General features: G+C 36.0%; 1 protein-coding gene across 1 annotated transcript in view; it reads right to left on the bottom strand.

The window, feature by feature from the left end:
- WDR25 (WD repeat domain 25) overlaps window positions 1–25,665 on the bottom strand; it is a 58,475-nt gene that overhangs the window by 19,188 nt on the left and 13,622 nt on the right. The window contains exon 2 of the mRNA XM_059474479.1: window positions 7,655–7,802. Coding sequence (XP_059330462.1) covers window positions 7,655–7,802 — 148 coding nt within the window. The remainder of the gene's footprint in view (window positions 1–7,654; window positions 7,803–25,665) is intronic.

Genomic DNA, 25,665 nt, shown 5'->3' with positions numbered 1-25,665 from the left:
AAAAGACTCCACAGGGAAGGAAGAAAGTATTAAAATCATCAGTTATAGGAGCAACAAGATATTACTCTCGTGTACACCACTACCAGGTATCATTTGGGGGGCTTTACAAAAGCCACATACACAGGCATCTTACTCACCCCCAGCACTTGAGAAAATACTGAATTACCCCATGGAGGCTCACTACTCAGTTTAATAGCACTTTACTCCCAAAGGAACTTGTATCTTACTAGTTCCCAGCATAATAAAAACTCTGGGAGTATAATCAACAAGTTTTCAATGGGACTGCAGTCAGAAATTAGCAAAAGTACAGCCTGCCTGTACTAATCCTGTCACACAGCTTTATAAAGGACACAGCAAGAGATCACTGTTCTCCACAAAGTGTTGTCCAAATGGCATTAGACATATCCATAACTGATTCAGTGGAAGTGCTCATTTTGGCAATCACTGGCTTTGCTATGTGTTTACCTCCACAAGACTTCTCAAAACTGCTTTTTCTATAATAAGTATTTGTGTTCTTTAGCCTAAGACACAAGAAAGTTAGGTAAAACACAGGCAAAAAAGATGTGCATTTAGTTCAAGATGCATTTCATCCACTAACCACAAGATCTGTTACCTTTTCCATAGAAAGATTGATTTAACATAATTTGTTATTAATTAGTCAATTTTTCCATCTCATTCCCAATTGCTTCCAAGTAATTTAATAATCTGCCTGATATTTTTTTCAGAAACTAAAATGCTATACATTCTCTACTCTGTCTCTCCCTATTTGATAGAGTGGGCACTGAATTTGCCCTTTTCTTGTCTTCTACAGGCTGCAATTTATCCAAAAGCTCTCAGTGACAGTCACTAACATAATTAAACCATAATAATCTCAGTTTTATGAACTTTACATTACAACGTAATAAGAAATAAAATTAATGCAAACAACCTGAGCATCTTATTTACCTCTTTATTCTTTAACCTCATTCTTTTTCTTAATTTAAGTTGCCACCTTATTATTTGATGCCGCAGATATTAATAATTTTTTTTACTTAAGTCAACGATTACAATAAACTAATACTAAAAGCTCAGACTCTCCAATTAACACTTTGCAAGACAACCCTCCCTGTCTCATTGCCTCCCCAAAGTGAAATTCAATCAAACATCTCTTTTTGAGAATTGAGTAAACAGTGTTCTGAAGAGTTTGGTGTTATTAGATGCACACACAAATTCCATTCTACTGCCATGTCACAGAAAATGGGCAAGACTGGAATGCAGACAGGCTGAACAGCAGCAGTTAACAAACTTGAAAGGTATTAGAGAAAGGAAACACTCTTTATTGTCACAACTAAAATTTATTCACAATTCACAATTCACTCAGAAATTTAGGAAAAATATCCACCTGAGAGATGGAACAGGTCAATGCAAAAGATGACATGGGGCATATTAGCTCATACAATTCAGTAATTTCAGGCAATGAACTCAACTCTTAGCCTTTTCCTGCACAAACTTGGCTTCAGGTGCTATACTAACATGAGCAGAATTTATTCTTTCCAGGCTGTAATGCTGCTATGACGGAACCTACCCCACAGCTTGGGAAATCCAGGTTCAGTGTTTGCTGTAGATCCTCCTCCACCTTTCTGGAAATCTTTTTTTTTCAGTTACCCATCTTTTTCTCTACAATTACTCACTTTACTAAATGAAATATTCACCTTTGGGGGGTCTTATTTTATATATTGAAACAGATGCTTATAAGGAGAAGACCCTCTTATCCTTAACAGCACATTTCTATATACCTTTATTTTGTATATATTTATTGTATTTTAGTTCCTAAAGGCAGCATAACCAACTCATAGACTAGAAAATTAGGCCTTTTGAAAATGTCTTTGGCTAATTGAGGGAAAATCCATATCACATATCATTTTCCTTTATAAGGGATTGTTATTCCAAAGCAGAAATCAAATGTTTCTCTAATCCTTAATTTTCACAATTTCAATAACAATATCTACTATATCTTTTGCAGTGTGTTTTATGTTCTTTAAAGGCTTTAATTAAATTCTTCAAACATTAAAGGCTTGCCAGTAACATAATAATAACATGCACAATATGGAAAAAAATCTTTAAAAATATCTTGAATATATGTTTCTGCTTCTTTATGCAGCAGCCTACTGTGAAACTGCTCAGCTATGAAATCAGGTGTTTTAAAGGCTATTTAACATTCTGAATTTTTCACAGAACATCAGCACAGTTGCTCAGAACAGGATGCTTCTGTAACTGTGCTTAGTGGCCCTTAGGTTCACACACCTACTGCATAACCCTAAAACATTTCCTTCCTTACTCTAATCTGTGATCTGTCTTTCTGTAAAGAAAGGTGAAGCCTGAGACTTACAAGGACACAAGAGCAATCTTGCTTAGCAAAATGGATTCCCCTCTGTGCTTAGAAAAAGACATAAAACAACATATACAACAACAACAAAAATATTTCATTACAGTCACAGTCCCTCTCATGCACAACAGTGAGAAAACAAATTAGACTGATTAGACATCATTTGTTCTTAAGAAATCAATGCTGTCTGTTATTTCTCCATTCTTGGTGTGCTTACAAATGGCCTTATTATTTTCTCAAGAACCAAAGTTATATTGATTACATATTTTTTCCTATATTTTGTCCCTACATGTTCAGAGGTTCACAACAAGTGCAGATTTTCAAAATATTAAATTTTCTCTTTTAAATTTTGAAACATCCCCATAATAAATACTTTTCAGCAAGGCTTTACAGCAGCGAGCATAAAAAGTGAAACGCTGTTACCTCCTACCTGGAGAGTGCTATGTTCAACTTATTTCATAAAACTGCTGAATCTTGGGGGAAACCTTTGACCTCACATCTAAGGTGCCTGCATACACTCAAAAGAAAAAAAAAATAAACAAGCAAACAAAAACATTATCAATAAACTGGGCTTTTTTTTCTGAGGTGCCATAATAAAAGCTTTCTGCATATTAAAACATATTCTCTAAATACTACTGGGAGAGAAAAGGAGGAACAGAGGAATGCCACAGCTTTCCTGGGGTGATGTTTAGGTAAGAGAACTAGAACTCCTATGTGAACAAATATGAGTACATTAAAAATAGCAATGTTATATATAGGACTATCAAATTAGAACAGAAAAAAATACATTAAAAAGAAAATTTTCCTGGTAGGTACAAGATGTTCCATTAAGAAACTCTCTCTCTCATTATAACACTGAGGAAATTATATTTGAAAGCAAGCTTAGTCCATGAACTAAAATACAACTGCAGCATTTGGCGACTTAGGAAATGTGCCAAAATTTCTTGGAACATTCCCTCTGTCATAATATTAAAGAAATGAAAAGTATCTACAATATGCAAATAGTAAAAAACCCAGCCAATGTTCTGCCTATGCTATTATACCAATTCATTTGTGACTAATGAAAAATCTACTGATTAATAAAACATGCATTCCAAAAATAAAACAGTTATAAATAAATTCTAAAAATACAAATACCCTTCCAAAGTTGGTAGAGCACCTCCATTGCATCTGGACATAACAGAAGTTAAATGTCAAATTTATTTGACCTAGAAAGTTTTAAAAGCATTTTTTTCAGTGCTTTCAGAATCTATCACTATTTAACACTCTGTAAATAACGTGTCTGAACTACCAGTAATAGAAAATGGCTGTGTGTTATTAGAGAAAAACAAAACCAGGCAGTCTCAGAGTGCTGCATTACTATCACATTTGTGAAAATATTCAAAAGACTTTGTTTTTATAAAGAAATAGTGTATTTAAAATAGGACAATAAAAAAAATATTAGCCAGTAAGAGGCAGTAAATCTGCAGGTTTTGGATCTACCAATATTCATGAATCTCCATAGTGCAGTGCTGAACTTGCCTGATGCAAACTGCAACTGATCACAGAACACTCATGTGCATGACTCATGCATAACCTTCAGTTCTTTAAAAATAATGCATATTTTGGGTCCAGCCCATACTGAATGTGTACAATAGCTTTTAAGAAAACCATGTTTGTGAAGAGTCTTAGCGTCACATCCTGGTGTTAAGGCACTGGATGGCCCTTGAAGATAATATATGATGATCTACAAAAATTGAATTTAAAAAAAGACTTGCACAGCAACATCTATTATCTCTTATCCAAACCACAGTAAGAGAACTCCTTGTACCTCATTAACTTGAATTCTTCTCTTGTACTGTTCTTCATCACAGTATCCTGTAGGTTGGACCTCCAGGGATCATCTACTCGTAATCCCTACTCAAATTATGTCCAGCTGCAGCAGATTACTTAAGGATCTAGGGTCTGTCCACTGAAGTTCTGGGTACTCCAAGTACAGACTCCACAGCTTCTCTGAACAGCCTGGTTTAGTATTTGATCACCCTTGAGCTGAGCCAACAAGTTCCTGTGTTCCTACATCGTTCCTTTGCCTCATATCCTTTCACTGCACATCTCCGAGAAGAGCCTGTATCATTTTCTCTACCTGCTAGGTAAATACTCCCGATCTGGCCTGGAATGATGTTGACCTTCTTTGCTGCTGACAACACTGCTGATTCACATGCAGCACCAGGACCTCCAGGTATTTTTTTGCAAAGTTTCTTTCTAACCAGTTTAACATCAGTCTGTTCTGTTGCACAGGATTACTCCACTCCAGATCATGTCCTTGCTGAACTTCCTGAGATTCCTATCAGCTCATTTTTTATGCTTCGAGTATCTTAGATCTTTTTATATGTAAGAACTTTCATTTCATACACCTGACAAGAGCAAGGGGTTTGATGGTGTAAAACTGCAGCATAAGATTCCATGGATGTGTCTTCTAGCCTTATATCAGGATTTCTCTGCCAACAGCAAAAATTCTGTTTCATGACTAATGAGATTTCAGTGTTTGCTTCTATTCTGATGTTGTTCAGATCATAAAGGTAAGGAAAAAACACTCCAGAAGATGCAATATACTGGCACATGGGATACCCAAACTGAAGTCCAATCTTCGAAAGAAATTTTCCTGAAGAATTTATTCTAGTGCTGTTTGTTTAAAAATTCTGACAAATTCCTTTGAGAAATATCATAACTAGCCTTCATCAGACCCAGAACAATTAGCAAGACTACAATTTCAATTTAGCAGGGCAGAAACTGTGTTCCTAACAGAAAACCAACAGAAAATGACAAAAAATCCCCCACAGCTCAGCAGCTCAATACCATGCATGTACTAAGCTGTATTTGCAACCTTTTTTAAATTTTAAGTCATTCTTTATAGATCATTAGGTTTCTTTTAGTGAAGGACATGTAGCAATTTTTATAACACAGATGTAATATATAAAACATATACTGAAAACCAAGACAAGAAAGATTAGATTTTAGGAAACTACTGGAAAAATGTTGAACCAGAACAAAATATACCAGAGCACAGAGCCTGAAAGAGAGCATTATTATTTATAAAATCCCACTGGCATGCACTTACTACATTTAAACACACTGGTAGTTAGTTCACACTAGCAATGGAAAGTAATTAGGACTGAAGTCCAAAAAAGTATATGAAAGTCCAATGTGAAGGAACAGTTCTAACATCTATCTGAAGTTAATCAAAGAAGAAATCATCTCAGCACTGATGAAGAGTGAGGAGGAGTGAATGATTCAGTGAACTAATGTAAATCAAAATCTCATAGATGCCTTAGTGTTTTTCAAATGGAAATGAGGCTTTTTATATCAAATTGATTTGGATTCCAGAGGCAACTGCTTGCCCTGTCTCTCTGAACAGAACTGATGGAAATGTATGAAAAGAAGAGTAACTTTACAACAGGGAAGGAGCTCAGAAACTGGCTTGCATACATAGGAAATCAGACTAAAGTTCTGATCACTCCCATTATGCTTTTCCAAATGGGGTGTGAAAGGTCCAATCACAACTGCAGTTCAGAGGAACTACAAGGAATTCTGTGTTCTTTAAATAAGACAGTAATGAATACCTGATACTTCCAAGTACATAAGCATTCATTTCACCCACATACAATTTATTGAAGTAGATAGAAACACTATAACTCACAAGTCAGTAAGGAAAGAACCATTTACAAATTTATCTGCTTTGACACTTAGTAAATATATTTTGTTATTGTTGTCATTTCTTAGAGAAGTGTAAATGAATCACTATAATCAACTTAATCCAGACTTCTGTCCCATTACTGGTTAATTAAGCTGAAGAGATGTTGGAAATTAAAGCATATTATTTAAATTATGTACCTTTGGAATTTTCCCTATAATTTTATGAGATTTTTCCCAGAATAGTGAAAGGTGACTCAGACACACAAAATCTATTCAGCTGCTACAAATCCCATTATGAACATAGCCATTCCATTTAGAATTTTTAAGCATTACCAACAAAAGTAAATCCACTTGGATTAGTAAGGTTCAGTTATATGTGGGACTAGAAATGTTGCTGTAGAAGTCTGACAAACTAATGACTTGGTATATTAACCTCATGTACTATTACACCAAGTATATAAAGCTCCTTTCCCCATGAAAAAAGCTGAATATTCTCAAAACACCAGTATTCTGTGACATATTTTACATTCCTACACTGCAATGGCTTCCTTCCAGCCATCACTGCATTCAAATACTTCTGGTACAATTATTGTTGAGAAAAATAAATTCTTGGAGCATGAAAAAGAACTTTTTTCTCATGTGAACAATATTTTAAAATTTTCTTGGCTGCTTTCTCAGTTCCTCTGAATAGGATTTCTGCTTTCCAGTTATTCACATACAATGCAGTTCTTGCTTTTATGCAAGAGAAAATCCTCTAGACAAAAACTGCTTGCAATTTTTGTAAGGATTTCTATTGTAGTCTTACAAAAAATATTGCACCTTTGCAGGAGTTAAACACTTAAAAATAAACTAAGGGGGAAATGTAAAATCGCATCTCTTCCCTTGACAAGGTCCCATTTTGTATCTAATTCATACACACACACAAAGATATCCTACTATGCAGAGTCCCAGTGAAAGCTGCTGATGTTGGAAACACATTAAGGAGAGAAGGAATACACAAGTGCTGACAGAAGCACTTTAGTTTGTGAAGGAGACATGAGGAGACACAGCATCCAGGAAATTAGTTGTTAAGGTTACAACAATCAAATCCCAAATCAAATTCAAAAATGCATCAAAGCAACACAAGTTCAGTCTCAAGGTTTCATACCAGAATTTAAGTTTCTATACTCCTAATTAAGGTCCTATTCAGAAAAAATCAAAAATCACCTAATTAACTTCAAACACAAACTTCAACCCAACAGAGAATGAGATACAAGCCTATGTTTAAACTAAATATATGTATAAATGTTACTGAAGTCATTCTTAAGAGGCTGTTCAAACACTTTAATGAATTATAGTGACAGAGCATAAAAACACACATTTCATTCCATTCATCGTGTAGTATCTGACAACATAAATTAGATGTGATTGTCAACTGTAAGATATTTCGGTTTTCTCAAACTTCTCCAACTACTCTTAATTACCAAAGCACATTTTTAAAGTATGGTCACGTTTCAAGAATTTTAACTTTCACCTATGGATTTGTCTATATTTTAGAAGAAAGAGTAAGGCTAGCAAGGTCCCAGGGGATCTGTACACAAAAAGAAATGGCTGTAATGCATTCTTCATGGCCTTTACCTGTTTCTACATCTGTTAAATGCAGCATGGAATCAAAGCCCCCACTGAGGATCCTTCTTCCACAGGATGACCACCGGGCAGCTCGAACAGCACAGGAGTGACAGGAGAAGGTTTTTAAACAGCAGCCTGTATCTACAGCATCCCAAACCTTAAAAAGAAGGATAGGGACACCTTTATAAAGAATCACAGTATTTTTTTCAATAATAATTTTCTAAAGCAAATCACTGTAGTTAAGAAAGCTTTGCATTCTGAAGTTGTATCAAGTTGGTAATTTGACACAACTTGTTACTTGTTTCCCAGTAATATATTTTAGAAAATACAAGTAGTTTGACTTCAGTTATCAAATACAGTTGAAAAAAATTATATATATAATTATATATATAATATGGTGTGTATATATAATTATTTGTATAATATGCCTTTCATGGTTCTATTTTTGTCATAGTTTTAAGAAAAAATTAGAAGTTTAGCAACATCATATAAAAATCCAGTATGATCAGATCTGTGACAGAAGGCTAAACATCAAAACTATTTTCTTATAAATGTTCCTCTTCAGTAAAAACTGGATTATAAAATATCTTATGGTTGTACAATATAATAACTTTGGAGTTTAAAATGTGAAAAGGGAGAAAAAAACAAGACTTTGGGTAATGTATTTTTATCTTCAATTATATTTTCTTCTTACTGGGCAAAAAGGACTTGCTGACAGTATCATTACACAATGCATACTCAGAAGACAACATTCCATTAAAGAAAATTATTTTATCAAAAGATTTTCTATCACGAAGCACAGTTCTGCAATACAAAGCAACCAATTATGATTAATTACTTGACTAGCCAGTAAAGACTGAAACCATGAGGGCCATACCCTTAGTATTCCACCCTAATCACAAGTCTAAAAAATCAGGGAAATTTTAATCTTACACTGCTTTTGAAAGTAAGTTTCTCTCTTTTAATGAGTTTTAATGATTGTTTCAAGTTTCACGGTATCAAAAAAGGGTTAATTATGTCTTGGAGGGCTTTTGGTATGAGGAAGCTAATGAATGAATCAGGATGAAAGGAAAAACAGGTGGTACATGCTTCCAATATTTTCTGTCATGTTTTAGAGATTAAGTACAAAAACTCGATTTTCACAAGAAAGGTAAAGCAAGTCCGACAGCACTTTTGAGTTTATGCTTCATTTAAAAAAAGCTACATAATTGGAAATAGCACATCCTTAAAGCTGAACATTTCCCTCCATTATATGAATTAGAACAAGTGATCCACTCTTGTGGCTGAGATCACTGATGACATCCAAGGGACAATTCAGCAGGTAACACATTTCTCTCCACTATTTTACTTTCCATCAGCTCTTTTTTGCCCAGGTAATGGTGGTGTTGCAATGCTTTCTGAAATTAGAGTTGCATGGGCAAGGCAGTTTCGACTGAGTAAATTCACTTAGTTTAGGGCCCATTAATGTAAACTTTTAATTACAGAACCAGGTTTTGAGGAAAACAGACCAAGAGTTAAACAAGTGTTAGCATTCAGAAACACATAATCACAAAAGCGATTATATGTTGGTGCTTTTATTAAGACCTCTGGGTGTCAGGGGTATTTCAACTCAAATCTGACTCCATACATTTGAGATGAACACGTTTTTATATTCTATCGTGATAAAACTTTCATGTTAATTATTAAACTTATATTGCTCTATTGTATACAAAGATTTCAGTCAAGCATGGCCCCTCGTGTCTCCCCCTTAAATTTCTAACATAGTTTCTCATGATTCTTCTTATGATTCTACAATAATTATATTTAATTACTAAACAATCATCACATCTAACAATTATATCATTTATCATACTGCTTACGCAGGTGCATTGATCTGACAAAACACAAAGTCTAACATTTTCAGAGTCTATCTTTAACATTTTCGCAGGGCCCCACTACCACAAGCACTTAAGGGAGCATCTTCCCCTGTCAGATCCCACTTCAGTGCAGTGCTTCTCCCCCTGCTCCTACCCAGCTCCATCAGTTTTCCCTGGGCACCATGGTGAGATGCTCAGCCAAGCAGTGAATGCTCAGCTGTAACAGAACTGCCTCGGGTTACAAGCACCAGGCTGTGCCTCCAAGGAACAGAGATGTTAACCATGTTGTATGCACAAATGGAGAATCTTCTCTATTTCATCACGAAGGAAAAGGCTTCAGATCCTATCAGAGGATCACTGCAAAGCCACCATCATGTCTGCATTTCCTTAGGGAGCCCCTTAAGCAATTCCCCATTCCTGTGTATTTCCACTGTTTAACCTGGGGAAAGTGAAAACAATGTGGTTCGTGGGAGAGAGAGTTCCAATGTCCAAAGCTGGAGAGGAATTCTGCTCAGCTGCTGGCGCCTGCTCCATCCAGGCAGCCACCACCACTGAAAAAAGGAGAGGTTGCAAAAGGATGAGTCCCCTGCATCTGAGTTTGCACCTCTCTGCCCAAGGTTCAGATGTCAGATCAGCAGATTCTCCAGGGTGATGGGCATTTCAGGGTTCCAATTTCAACTGAGAGAGTCAAGTGTATCAAAAATAACTTGTGTAGAAATAAATGCATTTCTAGTCTTTTTTTCTTCACTTCTTCCAAATTCTAGGGCCATTAAAGCTTCCTATTTCAAGTGACTGATGTTGTGAATCTTGCCTTCTTTGGCAAAAAAAAAAAAGGAACATGAATTACAATTTCTTTACCAGAAGAGGATCCCAAACATATTCTTCTGAGTGGCATCTATACATGAACCTGAAAAAAGGATTTGTTTTCAAAACCAGTCTAAGGCTGAAGATAAGGGCCACAACTCCATAATCTGTCACGGTTTCAAGAATTTCAAAGTATTTTTTTAATAAATTGTCTTAGAATTATTTTAAAAATTTCACTTAAAATACCAAAAGATGCTAAACTTTAACCTGGTAATAAATACCTTTACAAGTAGCATTTGTAGAATAAATTCCAATATTTACATGGAAAAAGATCATACTTAGTACAGAATAAATTATTTGGGCATGGGAAACAGTTCACTGAAAAATACAGAGACTGAGATATATATAAATCTTCATTCACAGGCATTGGAACACATGTATCAAGTATTCTAAGACTAGAAATTATTATACATCTGCCAAAGCAAGACACATTTATATGAAATTATTTTTACCAAGAGATCAACTGCTTTAAGTGTTGTAGCTTGACTTCAAAACTCAGCTCTCAGAGAAACTCAGTATTATTTCTAGATGAAATACTAAATTCTCATTAAACCTGACATTGCTGTTTTATCTTGTGATGACCATTGTGATTTTAATTGCTAAGCTGAAAAGCTAAAAGCACACATTTCATCCTGCTACTCTGAAAATACTATTTTTTTTGCCACACACTCAAGCAATAATGTTGTACATTATAAACAGTAACTAATCCATCCTTTCCCTTTATAAGAATCATAAAAACAATGAAATATGCAACTGTTATCAGAAAAATAACACATATTATCATATTGCCTCCTCTAAATCCAAAATTATTAACTAATTAATTATACAGTATTTGAAAGAAATAAACAGCTAATACTCATTTCTGGTATAAAGGTATAATGAAAACTTTAATTTTATTTTTTCCAATTTTATTTAAATTTAAACTCGTTCATCTTTCACTACTATTTCCTACTCTTCTGGGCTTCACTATTTATAATACTGCATTTCCATTTCTTTTCCACAAATTGTTTTCATTTCATTTCCTCTCCCATTATATAAATTATAGTGATTACATAGTTTTCTGCTAGGATTAATGTATGGGGCCAAAATGGCAGGTACAAACAGCAAAGTGACAAAATTATACTAGTGATTTCTTTACAAAAGCAATTTTCCTTTTACTTTCTCTGAGGCACATTGTAATTCAATAGCTCTTTCACATTCTCCATAGTATTTGGAAATAAAGGCTTCAGAAGTTGTTTGCTTTCCTGTATAGCCTAGAAATGCTATGAAAATACTGTAACATGTATTTGAGGCAACACAACCAGACCTCCTTGCCCTTGAGATTGGAAGTGCACAAAGCACATAAGCAACTACACAATGTAGGAGATGAGATGTATTATAGATATGTTTCCAGATCCTATTTTCTGCTTGCAGGAAAACAGCCTTGGAAAATAAAGCAGTTTGGGTTGGAGATAAAAACTCTTGGTAAGTCTCAGCAGGAAGCAGCAGAGGGTAAGCACTTGATACTCAAGTAAACAGCAGTCACAGAATAAAGCTCTGGGGTCTGCACAATCAACCAGCTCATAAGGCACAAAAGAAAGGCTTTTATCTTACTGATCATACAAACTAGGGATTCATTCCCAGAAAAAAAAAAAAAAAAACTACACAGTAACATAAGCAGAGGAACCAAAATAATATGAGAACTCATCATGCAGACCAAGAGTGATAAATTAGGAATTGAGCACATCTCTTTCATTGCCATGCTATGATTATCCATGATGCACTTGCCTCCAACTTAAACTGCAGAAAAGAAAACCCAGCAGCCTGACTTTTAGAAAGAGAAAGGTGCATCTATTCAAGCAGGCAGTCAGTAATTGCACAGTGAACCTGAGAACAATGATTCAATTGTGATAAATTAGAGGTTGGAAGCAAGTGAGGAATTAAGTTGTATGCATTTTGAATTTGCATGCACAGAGGAACTACAGCAGAGCCAGTCAAGAATATTAAGCAATAAATCAATTTCTGGAGGATGTGTACCACCAGAATTAAAAAGTTTTTTAATGGATGGATCCATGTTCATTTCAATATAACATCTAATAAAAGAGTTAATAAAACATCTAAGAGTTCTAATAAAAGAACCCTTCCTCCTTCAATTTAGCCAAGTTGTGTCACCAACTTCCTCTGTCAATGGCTCCTAGTGAACCACAGCAAGAAATCATTTCATACTTGTCAATTACTATAAATATAAATGTGGCATTTAAGAAACAGCCCTGTTCAAGGATGATGTGGGATAATACTGAGTTAACAGGATGCATGAAGAAATAACCATGCTTTGACTAGAATAGACTCTGTTCCATTCCACAGTGCACTCAGGCTGCTCCACAGACTTTTGAATCTAAAAAGATATAAGCCTCTCCTGTCCCTTTTTTTAAACAGCACTGCTCTCTGATGTATCTCAAGAAGACAAAACTGATTCAGATTTTTTACTTTGTTTTTTAACTGAATTCAGGTCTGAAAGATATGCCATATCTGCTAAAACGCAATTTCTAACAAATGAAGTAGAGAAGGAAGCCCCAAACTATCTACATAAAGTGTCTTTTCTAGTTTTCAAAGCAGGCTCTGATCTCTGATCTGTACTTTAAAAGGTTCTTTGAAAATCAATGGGCCAGAGGGCAGAAATAGTCTCATGGAAAAACTATAAAAAGGTATCTCCTGCTGTTACTACTTCAGACTCCCCAGTTGGATGAGGTGCAGCTTTGGGCAGGACTGCAAGAGCTGAAAGTGCCCCTTGGTTATCTCTAACACACAGCAATAAGATAAGGGGCTACATAAGGAGGTAGGTATATTCTTTTGTTCATAAAACTGAGACAAGAGAGTGCCAGGAAGGGAAGCAATAAATAGCCAAACAATAAAATTGCTAGGTGTGCCTAAGCCTCTCAAGCCATTGGGTGACTTACCAGAATGCCTGATCTTGCATGTAATATATATAAATCCCTAAAGTAACTACAGGAATATTTAGAATATTTTATGTTTGTTTCAATTCATGTCTTCTTAAAATATTGAGCTAAATAATACTGTTGTAGTACAAAGCAAAATTTGTTGAAAGAACCATGGAAGAAATCACTTGAACTCTTTTGTTTAAACCCGCAGTTAAACCGTGTGAAAACGAAATTAAGCTCAAAAAACCCCTGTGAGCTAAGGTCACTTTGTGTATAACCTTCAAGTGCTAATAAACTTATTTTCAAACAGTTATGAAGGATGTAAATAGATGTTCAGATTGTTATATGGACTATGAGTGATGATATTTTGAACACACCAGCTTAATTTTCAAACCAACTGTCCCGAAAAAAGAGTTTTTCTGTAGGATTCTGTATAGCTACATAAAGCTAACACATTTTCAGATGTGTTGAACACTTGCTTCAGGAATGTTTAAAGTGTTCTAGGGAACATATTTTAAATGACATCCCTCTTCCTAATCTAGACATGGTGTAAGAAGTATATATCAATGCTGTCACTTGAACATTTACATATTTCCACTAGTTTTCTTCTTGCAGCAGTTGTAACTCAAAATCAATTATCTTACTAATCTGAAGGGAAGTACCAACTTTATTATTGCTTTAATATCTGAATAAGAGAATAAGAATTTGTATTTGGATATCTTATTACTAGACAAGCCTCACTACTGTAGAAACAGGGAGAATGGAAAGTAGAAAACTATAATAAATTCAATTAGCTGAGACAGCCAGCATAAGGCCTAAATTTGTTATTTTTCCCTTAAAAAATTTAACATGAAAATGTCACAAGTGTATGAATCAAATCAAGGTAATGAGTTATAAAATCTTCTCTTTCTCAAAAAAAATGAAAAAAGGAAAACAAAACCAAACAAAACCATAAACAAAATAACAAAAACCCCAGAAACAAAATCAAACTAAACCCAAAAATAACTCAGCATATTAGACATAAGATAGTTCTAATTTTGTAGGGGGCTTTATTCAGGCAGAAACATTTTCAGTTATAATACTTGTGGTATACTAGTCGGCACTACTACTAGAAACTACTCAGTGGTGTGAAAACTGATTTGCACACGTCAAAAAGCTTTAATCCTACAAAATCCAGCAAAGGTTAAGTAAAAGCACTACATGAGCTTAATGCCAACCAAGCCTATGAAACACGTTTGATGTTTTATTTTAATCTTCCCTCCCACAGAAACTCAGCAGCCCTCTCCCCAAGGAAGGCTCCATAATTGTTAGTTGTGAAGCTTTGTTTGGGTGGTTTACCCATTAATTGGAAAATAAAAACCCAATCAAAAGTGCACTTTGAGCTGCCACCACCTTATAAAATGATTTTAAGAAAACACTAATGGAAGAAGATAAAACATTGACATTTTCAGTTGGCAAAGGAGGGGTAAGACAAAGAAAAAAAAATTCTGTAAAAAGGAAACAAAAACTCCACACCACTGTGGCAAGAGCTGCCCATCTGATTACACACAATAAAGAAATATTCTTGGTAAAGCTTTAACAAGAGCTATCACACTTCATTTAAATAGACCTAACCATTCCCTACTTCAAAAGTTAACCTGTATCATGAGGAAAATCTAATCAACCAAGCAAAAATCAAGACATAAATAATTTTAAAGTATACAAACTATCTGGAGTTTTGCCAGTATAAATAATTAATGTTGCCTCCGCAGGAACCTTTCAAGTCAAAAGTGGCAAACAGAACTCTTCTGAAAGAAGTAAATTGTATTTTAAAAATGGTAACAGTAAGACACTGAACAACGCTGACATAAATATTTAATAGATATTTCTATTAAAGAATTTGCAAATTATATATTCCCATTGTATCAAGTGTCCTCAGGACATACCAATCTCATCTGTGAAAATTCTTTTTTTAACCATTTGATTCAGAAATGGAAAAAGTAAAGAAAACTTGGACTCTGGGGAATTCCTATTTCTTGAATGTCATTTGTTGTGGATGCTGGCAACTGGTCAGAGAAGAAAGTCGGAAAAACTTCCCCAGGCATTGCCCTGGGAAGTTTTGGGAAAGTTCAGAGAAAGAATTAAAACAATTCTAATCTTAGCAGCTGGTGTTTTGAAGGTGTTGTTTACTTGGAAGAGGTGCACAAGAGGGTGTTGTTCCTAATTAGCCAAAGGTGTGAGGGACATTGATTAAGGACCAATCAGGTCCAGCTTTCTATAACTCTCTACAAGAAGGATGTGGTCTAATAAACTCAGCTTTGCCTTCTGAAGACATAGGAGTCTGTGTGTCCCTTCATCCACCCATCCTTAATACAACAGCCACAATTCATGCGGGAATTACAGACAGAATGATAAAATGGACAGCTGAGACCTTACTTCCATTCAGTGGTTTCAGTATCCTTTCCCTGTTAATTATCTGCAGTTTCTGGACAAACAAGCTCAGTCCTCCAGCATTTAACCCCCTCTCAGAGGGAGGCCAGCACAGGCAGGGGTTGCACAGCCCCTACACACAGCTGGGGTAGGATGAAATGCTGCTAAACATGCATGGATGCAGTAACACAGACTAGCAAAATAGTACTAACATATTCAAACACTTGATTGAAGTAAATAAGTGCTAGAATATTATATAATTATTCAGAAGTAAGCCCTGCTGCTCTTATAAACTGAAGCTAGAGATTAGAATGAGTTTGTTTATAAAGAATGTTTACCTAAAATTAATATTTCTATGATAAGAACTGAAATACTGTTGAAGTATGAACAAGTTCAGGGTGAAATCTTGAAAATAAAACCATGTTTGACAGTGTTTTGGGTGGGACTTTTTTGTTTGTTGGTTGGTTTTGTTTTTTTTTTTTTAATGTCTTTCATACCACAATCATGGCCATTTCATTGTGTTGTAGCATTTCCAGTGAACATCTAGTTAAGATTTGGTGCCAAGCTTTGAGTTTTAGGGGCATAAGGTTTACTGCAGTGCAGTGTGTTTGGCAGAGAAGTTTGTTTTTCTAAAACAGAGGTGAGGGTTAGAAGTTTCAAATATGCATTTATTTTTAGTATAACAATGTAATACAAGGCACGTTTGTATTGTGACAAGAACACAAAACAACAAATCCACTTTAAACCAATTAAAATCAGCAGGAGCTATATATCTTACTTGTTTAATGAACAGTACCAGCAGCACAGGATCACCCCCACTGAAATGAAAAAATATTGAAACAAGATCAGTAAGATGATCTTACCACTAAAAATACTTCCAGGAAAGTGGGCAACTGAAGAGAAGAAGTAACACAGCTCAGAGTTCCTTAGATATCATCTGAGTTTCTCTACAGGAATTACTGGCACTCCAGCAGGAGAATGTAAACCCAAAACTGAGGAGACCTAAGAACTATGTCTAAAAACCAAATGCTGAAGAACCTAAGAACTATCAAACTTTTCCAATTTTGTCAACTATAATCAAGCTGGCAAAGACACAGAGGAATGTGAAAAAGCAAGCTAGTTCCTGGTAATAACTATTAGAGCTTTAATTAAAATGTCAGTTAGAATATAGTATAAAACTGTTCAAATACAGCCATCATACAGTTGCTAGCATTTTTTATTAGTTATATTTCTTGACAGTATTAAGTTGCAAGTAAACTGACATGCCTATTTTCATTACTTTTATGGGGTTTTTTTCTACATTGGCAAGTGAAATCTTCATAGTTCTAGCTTCCCTCCTTGGAACCAAAATATCATTAGTAAGAAAATTCTCCTGAAACCATTTTATTTTCCTTTAAAAACTTCAGGGAAATAAATTACACTGTTAGACTTTCAAAACACATTGATCCCTTCTGCAAAGCACAGATTTGTTTGTTGGAATGTTTTAGACCACATGTATCATTTTAAAAGACACAGAAAACTGCAGACATTCACAGAAAAAAGTCTTCACTAAATGAGATCAAGATCTCTAAACACACTGATCATTCTTTTGATTTTTATTCTGGCAGACAGCTAATTTCCCCACTTCTCCTTTGTTCTTAAAAAGGAAAGACTCCAAAGGAATGGAGACGCAGTAGGCGTTAAGAGCAGCATTCCTTCCCCTATTCTAAGATTTGGAGAAACACTTTGTATTTCATTGATATGACACCACTCTGAGTAGAACCCTGCTGCCTAAGAGTTCTTTAAAAGCCAGCAAGACTTGTGGGACAGCAGCAGAGCTGGCAGCAGACACCCTTGGACAGAGGTGTCAGTTCAACATCCTCTGTACTGGCACCTCCCTTCACTCCTGGCTTCAGCACAAACTCTGCAGCACCAAGACCTCAAGTGGAGATGAATGAATCAGTCACATTACACACAACACTTGCTCATCCTTCTAAAAGGCCTGGAAGATGCAACCTCTGAAAACTACACTAATTTAGACACACTGAGAACCGCAAAAATCTGAACATCTATTAAGGTGTAGGACCCATGTTATGTTACATGTGACTTTGGCTACAAATTTTAATGTCCAAATGAATCAATAATGCAGAGCAGCCCACAACAGCTTGTGGTAGGATTTTACTGAATCTATATCACACAATTACAAATAAACTGGAGTCGTCTTTACCTTCAGAGAAAGAAACATCAAAGCCCCCCTCTGGCAGCTGTACAACTTTAACATGTTGATTCGTTTCCACAGAAATAGCCTCATCCTGCAGTTCAGAAACAGGGGTGGAAAGAAAAGAAGGCTGCAAACTCACTGTTTGATTAAGTTCTTGCAGTAAAGATCTTGAAGTAAGAGCAGGTATTTATTTTCCTTACCCAGAGCAGAATACATTTGATAAATACAACAAGTAGTTTGATTATTTAAGTGACACTGAGGATAATGCTAAATTTTAGTTGTGTAGCAGAGATGACTTTGTACCGAAATCGGGTTAACCAGAACAACAAGAGAGCACCAAAAAATAGGTAATTTATTTGGATTTTTTTTTAAATTAAACTGAATATTTTTAAATTGCTTTGAAGAATACACCTAGCCTGAAGGCTGCAGGGATAAACTTTGGCAGAGGTCCTCTCAAGATTTTTCTGTATAAGATGTTATTTAGTGGGATGATGTACAATATAGGGACCTCCACTTGTTCTAGTTACACTAGAGTCACCGAGACTGAGAATTTTCCATTTTTTTCTCCAGGAAAACATTCTGCTTTACTACAATTGTTTGTGCCATTACTGAGTTATTATGATGCTTATGTGTCTCTAAGCACTGGGGAAAATAATGGGAAAAATAGACAAGTTTATGGTCCAAGTGACAAAGGTCTCTCAGTGCAAGGTTTGGTCTCCTGCTTCCCCTGGAACAAACTGTTCCTTGTGCTGTGAATGTTCTGCCTTCAACACACACATCCAATTGCTGCATGGGAATGGGAAGTGCTGCTTCCTATGGAAATCAAAGACAGCTCCTAACACAAGGCTGCCTCCCATAATCCTCAATGACAATTCCTCCCTGGGATATCTCAACAAGGTCCAAATCTCTGCAGCAGGAATTCCTGCTCAGGTGGGTCTCCACTGGATATGTGAAGGTAGATTTTATCTAGTATGAAGTCTGTGAAAAATACTGTTAAGCCTTGAAAACTGAGGAGCATCAAAGAATGAGTAACATGGTGAGATTCAAGTGATTGATTATATTAAGGATATTTGCATTTCCTGGCCATGCATGAGGGGTGTAGGAAGCAGATACCTCAAACATATCAGGATTTCTCAAAGTTACACATTTGACCCCCAGGATATTCAGTGTCTCCCATAAGATCTGCTGACTCAAACAAAACAGTTTGCCCCACAGATGGGGATGGCCATCTAGTGTGCAGCAGCACACACATTAATCCTCAGCAAATTCCTGACTTTTAAATGTAATAGAAAAAATTCTGCTCTGACACAGCTACCTAGAAATGTTCTAAAACAACTTGCCCATTTTAATTTTTGTTGTTTCTGCAGTTTCCCTTCAAGCATACAGCACAGTTCAGTTTTGTTCACTCAGCACAGCCGTCACCGTAACTCAGCCTTGGCCCTGATGTGGGGCCAGGCACAGCGCAGGGCTGTCACCATGTCATGCTTACTGTACCAACAGGAGCTTCCCTTCCCTTCCAGCTCCCCCACATGTTATGTTGCTCATAATAAATATATTTTACTTCTACACTGATCTCCAGCATTTCCCACCCATTCCCACCCTTCATATCCATATGTCTCTGTGCTAAAGAGGGGGATGGCTTGGGTTTGTTTCCCCCACCAGCATTACTCCAGCTGTCTCAGGTACACTGAAACTTGACTAATTCACACTAATTTTAGCACAGATAAACAACATTGGCTGTGTCATGCTATTTTCAAGTACATTCCTTTTTCAAATGAAGTCAATACAGCAACTCCTCTTCACCAAGCAATTTACACAGCATCAACATGCATCATTAGAATACTCAGATTTTTCTTTCTTTTAGGAAACTCAAGTATCTACGCATTAACAGCTTTACATAAAACAAAACTGACCAGCTTTTGTTATTCCTCCTTTGCATATCCATGCAAACCACTAGACAAAAAGGGGCCTGCCATTCCTGTGACAAATAGCAGAAGATTGCAAAGATGTTTAATATTCTTTGTAATATAGCTCAGTTCCTATAACATCATTTAGATTGCCCTACGGAGTTTCTGTACTTTGTACTTTATAACATTTAATCTCTCTCCTGTGAAATCTTGAAGAACAACCTATTCCATATGTCAACCCAACAGAAAGTTATTGACAATGATTTCATGAAGAGCTTTGTCCCAAAGGGCATTGGTAGGTAATTTGCAAATCTAATGTACTTCTAGTCAGCAGAGGGTTTTCAATGCTCACTTACATTCCTACAATGCAGCACAGTGATACAGCCCCACTGAAGCTGAATGAGAGATCTTTGATTATGTTTTTCATCAATACAAAGCACAAGAGTTTACACCAAATTTTAAGATTCAAAAAATAACCTTAAAAGAACAACTACTTACTTTTTTGACATTCTGCACAAGACTTTGGTAAATAGGTTTTTCTTTATTAATAGGTCGGGGGTTGTTTATTTCAATAATAAATTCATAAACATTAACACAGACATAATAGTCATTCTAAAAATACAGGATTTTTTTTCTTAAAGCAAATAAACATATAAAAATTTTGTACTTGTTTTACCCAGATATCATAAACTGAAGAAAAACTACAGCAATTTAAGACACAAGAAGCTGCACCTCAAAGAGAGATTATTACTGTAGTCCAAATGTTTCAAAGCTAGTTTCCAGACGTAACTGACTTTTTAAATTTAACTAGGAGTACAGCTCAAATGAGAAGCACTGCTACACAAGTGTGGGTGGAAGCATCTATAAATACTCAGAACTTTACATGTTAAAAAGTATCTACTATGCTCTCCAGCAATAGTTTAGAAATAAGGTAACAAGCTTGCATATTCATTGTGATTTTGTCATATTGTGGTGATTCTATCACTAACTTTCATTTTACAGCTGGTGTGAGAGCATGCCTTTGCAAGTGGAAATGAAAATAATAGCTAAAACCCTAGGAGCAGATTAAAAACTAACTTTCTCCTCCGTGGATGTTGACTTGAAACTATGAATTAATGACAGAATTATCAAGGAGCAGATATGAACATGCTGACACTTGCAAACATTGCCTGGCATTTACACAGGACCCAATTAAGTTATTTTTAACTAGAGAAGTAAATGTAATATTTAATTGTTTTAAAATACCCAGCACTGCCCTCCCCTGTTTTGCTCTAAAGCCTGATGAACACACTTCATTTAGCAAGCAATAATTTAGAACTGTGGCATTCTATCTGCAGGGGCAGCCTCTGGTCACATTCCCATAGTGCAAACTACTTGATCAGTACACAAGTGCAGTGGTACTGTTGAAGTGGGGGGGAGACGACCATCCTTTAATGCATCGAACTCCGATTTATTGATCCATCAGTCAGTTTAAATAATAGTGTTAATTAACTTCATGCATATTCCAAAATCCAGGTTTACGATAGGCTAACAGAGAAAACTCTAACCACTCCTTTTGTTTTACAATACCAATAATTGTTTACACAAAACTAAACCAGTGTTCCCACTGTGATATGAAAGGTTCCCAAAACTTCCACATCTGTTCCCAGGGTGCCATCTTTTCCCAGAGAGGGTGTTTTGCTTGTTATGGGAAGACTGCCTGAGAACCTTATTGTTTATAAAGTGATGCCTGAGAGAGTCTAATTGTTTATAGAAATCAGGCTGGGAACTGCTTTTGGAACTGCTTTGCAACTACCTTTTACTTTTCTCTCAATTGCATGGCTTCATGGCCTTTTTCTTTAAGCCATGCTTGAACTAAACTCCCAACATGGTACCATAAGAAATCCCAGTTAAACTCAGCCCAGGGATATATCTGTATATCCAGCAGAGCATCTCACCAGCTGGTGAGCAGCTCTGACACCCAATTGCTCTGGGCAGCAGAGCCTGAACATGCACATAACCCCAAAGGTCCAGCACAGGTCCCAGAGAGCTCAGCTCCTTGGCACCAGTGCAACACAAACATTTCAACCATGCAGCCTCGGGTTCAGCATTTCCCACTGCAGCACCAGTACAACACTGTGGGATGCACATCCTCTGAACCTGAGAGAAGCAGAGAAAAGAATGATCAAAACAATTCTTATCTCATTTGCTGCTCCTGTCTGCCAAAGTAGAATGCAATATGGAGATTGCTTACCCAAAGTGATACTGTTTTGTTTCCCTGGCCTATCAGGGCCAAGTGTGTGTGCATTCTGTCAGTCAGCAGACAGTCATGAGATTCTGGGCAGTTGAGTTGAGTTGGGTGCTTGTGCAGATTCAATCTAGATGTAATGTAATATAGTATAGAATAATATACTATAATAAAGTAATTAATTAGCCTTCTGATATCAGTGGATACCAGTCTGAGGCATCAGTGGATGCATCACTTTCTTCCCCACTTTCTCCCCCAGGGGTTGCCCTAATTTACACTACAACACACCTACAGGAATGTTACTTCACCTAGAAATATTTCACTGCATTTACTTCACTGTCACTGCAGACTTACAGAACAAAGAATTTCAAAATTCGACGTTAATTCAAATATTTGGGGTGTGGCCTACTTGAAAATTCTGGTAGCACTGTAGGCTACTATCTCCTAGCAAAAATTTAAAGAGAGTAGTGACAGTTCTGGCCAACTTTTCAAGAGTATTTAAATCTATTTAAGCACATAAATGGGAACGATTTCTAAAATAAATAAGAAATGTCAGCAGCTGAATATCAACTTTTTTGATAATTCAGACTCTGTACTGAGATACTCAAGAGCAGATTTCCCAAAGAAAATAAGAGCCTTTCATGTATAAAGGCAGTAGAAAAAAGTAAGCCAAAAATGTTTTGTTCCAACCCATTTGGCATAGCAGACACATGGGAAAGCTTTTTGACATCATTACCAGACCATTTAGTTAGAATGTGTCTATGGCATTACCTAAATACTTAAAATCAACACCTGGTGGTTGTGAAAAGTTTTTTTCATCCAAGTCACTCTACAGATGAAAAATTATCATTGGGAAGTTTCCCCAATGAAGTCCTTATCAATTCCAACACTATTTTCACATAACATGTTGAAGACCCTTCCACAATCAGATTCACTTTATTATTTTAGCTTCCTATTACTCAATGTCTCCTCTCTTTGTGCTGCCATCGCTAAAATACTTTTACTACTTGAAAAAATATTCATCATTCCCCTTAGTTATGCCTTCCTGTACCTGCAGTTATCTCCCCTCCCACCGCACAAAGCAAAGATAATTAGTTTAATTAATCTTCATGACTGTTTCTAAAATTTAGTAACCTTTCTTCCTGTTCTCCAAACTAGTTTGAAATTGATGTCTGAGAGATCAAAACATCTGCTTAGCATGTTTTAAGTGCTGTCCCAAATTAAAAACTTGAAAGTATTTAATGTACTATATAGAAAAATATTATTCTGAAATGTAAGCTACAGGTTATTACCAGGATTTCAATGGAATCTCTATTCACACAGGTTCATGAAATGTGCAGGCAAAGAGAATATGCAGTTTGTAAGTAAAAGTAGTTGACAATAGAGGTCTTCTGCTAATATAAGGCTCTTTTATATATATCTAAATATATATATTTTCAATATACATGCACATATACACATAAGCACACATGAAGTGCACTGCTGCAAACAAGTCAAAAGAATGATTCACTATTGAAGAAAGATTTATTTTAATGGAAAAACATTGAAGAAAATCCTTGCATATTTCTATTAAGTTTCTACCTGAAAGGCAGAGAAGAAAGATGGAAGAGGGAACCTGGAAACTAGAATATAGGGAGGATTTTCTAGGATCTATGAGGGGTTTTTTTTTGGTTGCAGTGTAAGCTTTCTTGGGCTGTGGAATGCTCTCTGCCAAGAAAAAACATCCTTAGAGAGAGAAAAGCATACAGAGCATAAGTGCTGTGACTGAAAGAAACCCTTCTGGTATTATCATAAGCCATATTTCTTTAGCTGAAGATGTCAACACACCTTTGTAACACCTCATGATGGATCTAGCCTGCTAGCCTAATTTGCTACTTCTTCTCTTTTCTTATGCTGCCTAGGGAAAAAAAAAATCAACTGATTGCTTTTTCTAAAAAAAATATTACACACGTCACAGTTCAGGTGTTAAAAACCAAATGGAACGAAATAACTGATTATCTGTGCTGCAGTGGTACACATAAAGAGCATAGAGGGCCTAAGCAACTGCAACAATTTCAGAATGATTTAAATAAAATCTGGATCTTATACTGAGAAACCTTTAGAAGCAAAATACATTTTTCACAGTAGGTAAGAGATTCCAGAAACATAAGTACTACCCTGAGTAATTATTTTTAATTAACTAGCAATGAGGCACTATTTCCAAATGTGACATTTAAAGCACATAATGTGATTGTGAATATTCACAAAGATAATTAAGTTCATCTGCTTCAAGTCCTTGATTTCAGCGCATCTGAAAACACATCTTAAACTATCATTAGACCTGTAATCAAGTATTTTGTTGCTCAGGAAAATTGCATACCTTTGCTTACCTGCTAAGATTGGGATATGTATTCAAATACCAGTACGTGGCTTTTGAGAAGAAACTCTCCTTCAGGCAAACACTGAGGAGAAAAAAACACTAATTCTGATTGTTTTCTCAAAAGGGACCATTAAAAATTAATTCCTCACACCATCAGATGGAAACAAAACCACAAATTTCTGTGTTTCCCTAACTGAACTCAAGGTCACAAGACTGATGTGAGCCATATTTGACTGAAAATCTTCATCATCAAGTAAGATGTACCCCCAATGCACATACTGAAGATACTATTCATGATAGGTTGCATACTTTCTTCCATCTTCTTTATAGCTAGATCCATTTCTCTACAAAAAGAAAAATGCAACCAAATTCAGGGATGAAATACAATGTATAATATAAAAATGTGAAAATCAGAAAAGCTACTGACTTCATTCTCTTGGGAAAAAAGTTTAAGCTGTTACTCTTCAGAGGGAGAAGGAGCCTTTGATCATCAACTCTGATCTTGATCAAGACCTTCTTGGAGATATAAACTCTGAAAATAGCAAAAAAATGACCCCAAGAACAGAGTGTCAGAAGAGTCATGACTTGGTGTTTTCTCCTTTGTTCCTTTAAGAGTAAAGACAGCTCCTTTCCATTAGAAAACAGATTAATGAATAATGGGCTCCAAGATGGAGAAGAAACATTTAGACAGCATTTTAAAGTACAAAAGGTTAAATTTACTCTATCACTCTCCAATTATTTGACAAAGATGATTTTTAATCAGTCAAAACAACAGTGTGAATTATTATGTACTCTAAGGATGTCCTACTAGTCAGGATCTCTCAGCCCAGTTTGAATAGCAGTTTTTTTCAAAGAGAGAAAACTCTTTCTTGATCAAACTCTTATCAAGGATTATGTTTGAAGAGAAAAATAAGGCAAAATCTTTCTAAAAAAAGAAAAATGAAATATTCTTAAGGTGCATAGTGCCAAGAAACTCCTGACCTTGTCTAAAAGCCAGTTCCTGCTGCTGCCTGGCTGCATTCAGTGTAGATTTACTATTCTACTTTAAAGTCCATTGCAAGCACAGGCAATGCCCACAGCCAGGAGAGCAGAGGGGATGAGACACTCTGTGCCACAGGTCATTGGCCCCAGCCAGCACCCTGCTCACACCAGCAGCCAGCTGGACCTCACCCAGGGGGTGTCACCCTCCAGGAAAGCATTGGTCCATTCTCAGCAGTGAAGGGACAACACCTGAGCCCAAACATGGCACACATCTCATACAACCAATTCCAGGCTTGCAA

This window comes from Ammospiza nelsoni, chromosome 6, assembly GCF_027579445.1.
Source record: "Ammospiza nelsoni isolate bAmmNel1 chromosome 6, bAmmNel1.pri, whole genome shotgun sequence".
In the NCBI taxonomy this organism is placed as follows: Eukaryota; Metazoa; Chordata; class Aves; order Passeriformes; family Passerellidae; genus Ammospiza; species Ammospiza nelsoni.
This window is presented reverse-complemented; position numbering and strand designations above follow the sequence as displayed.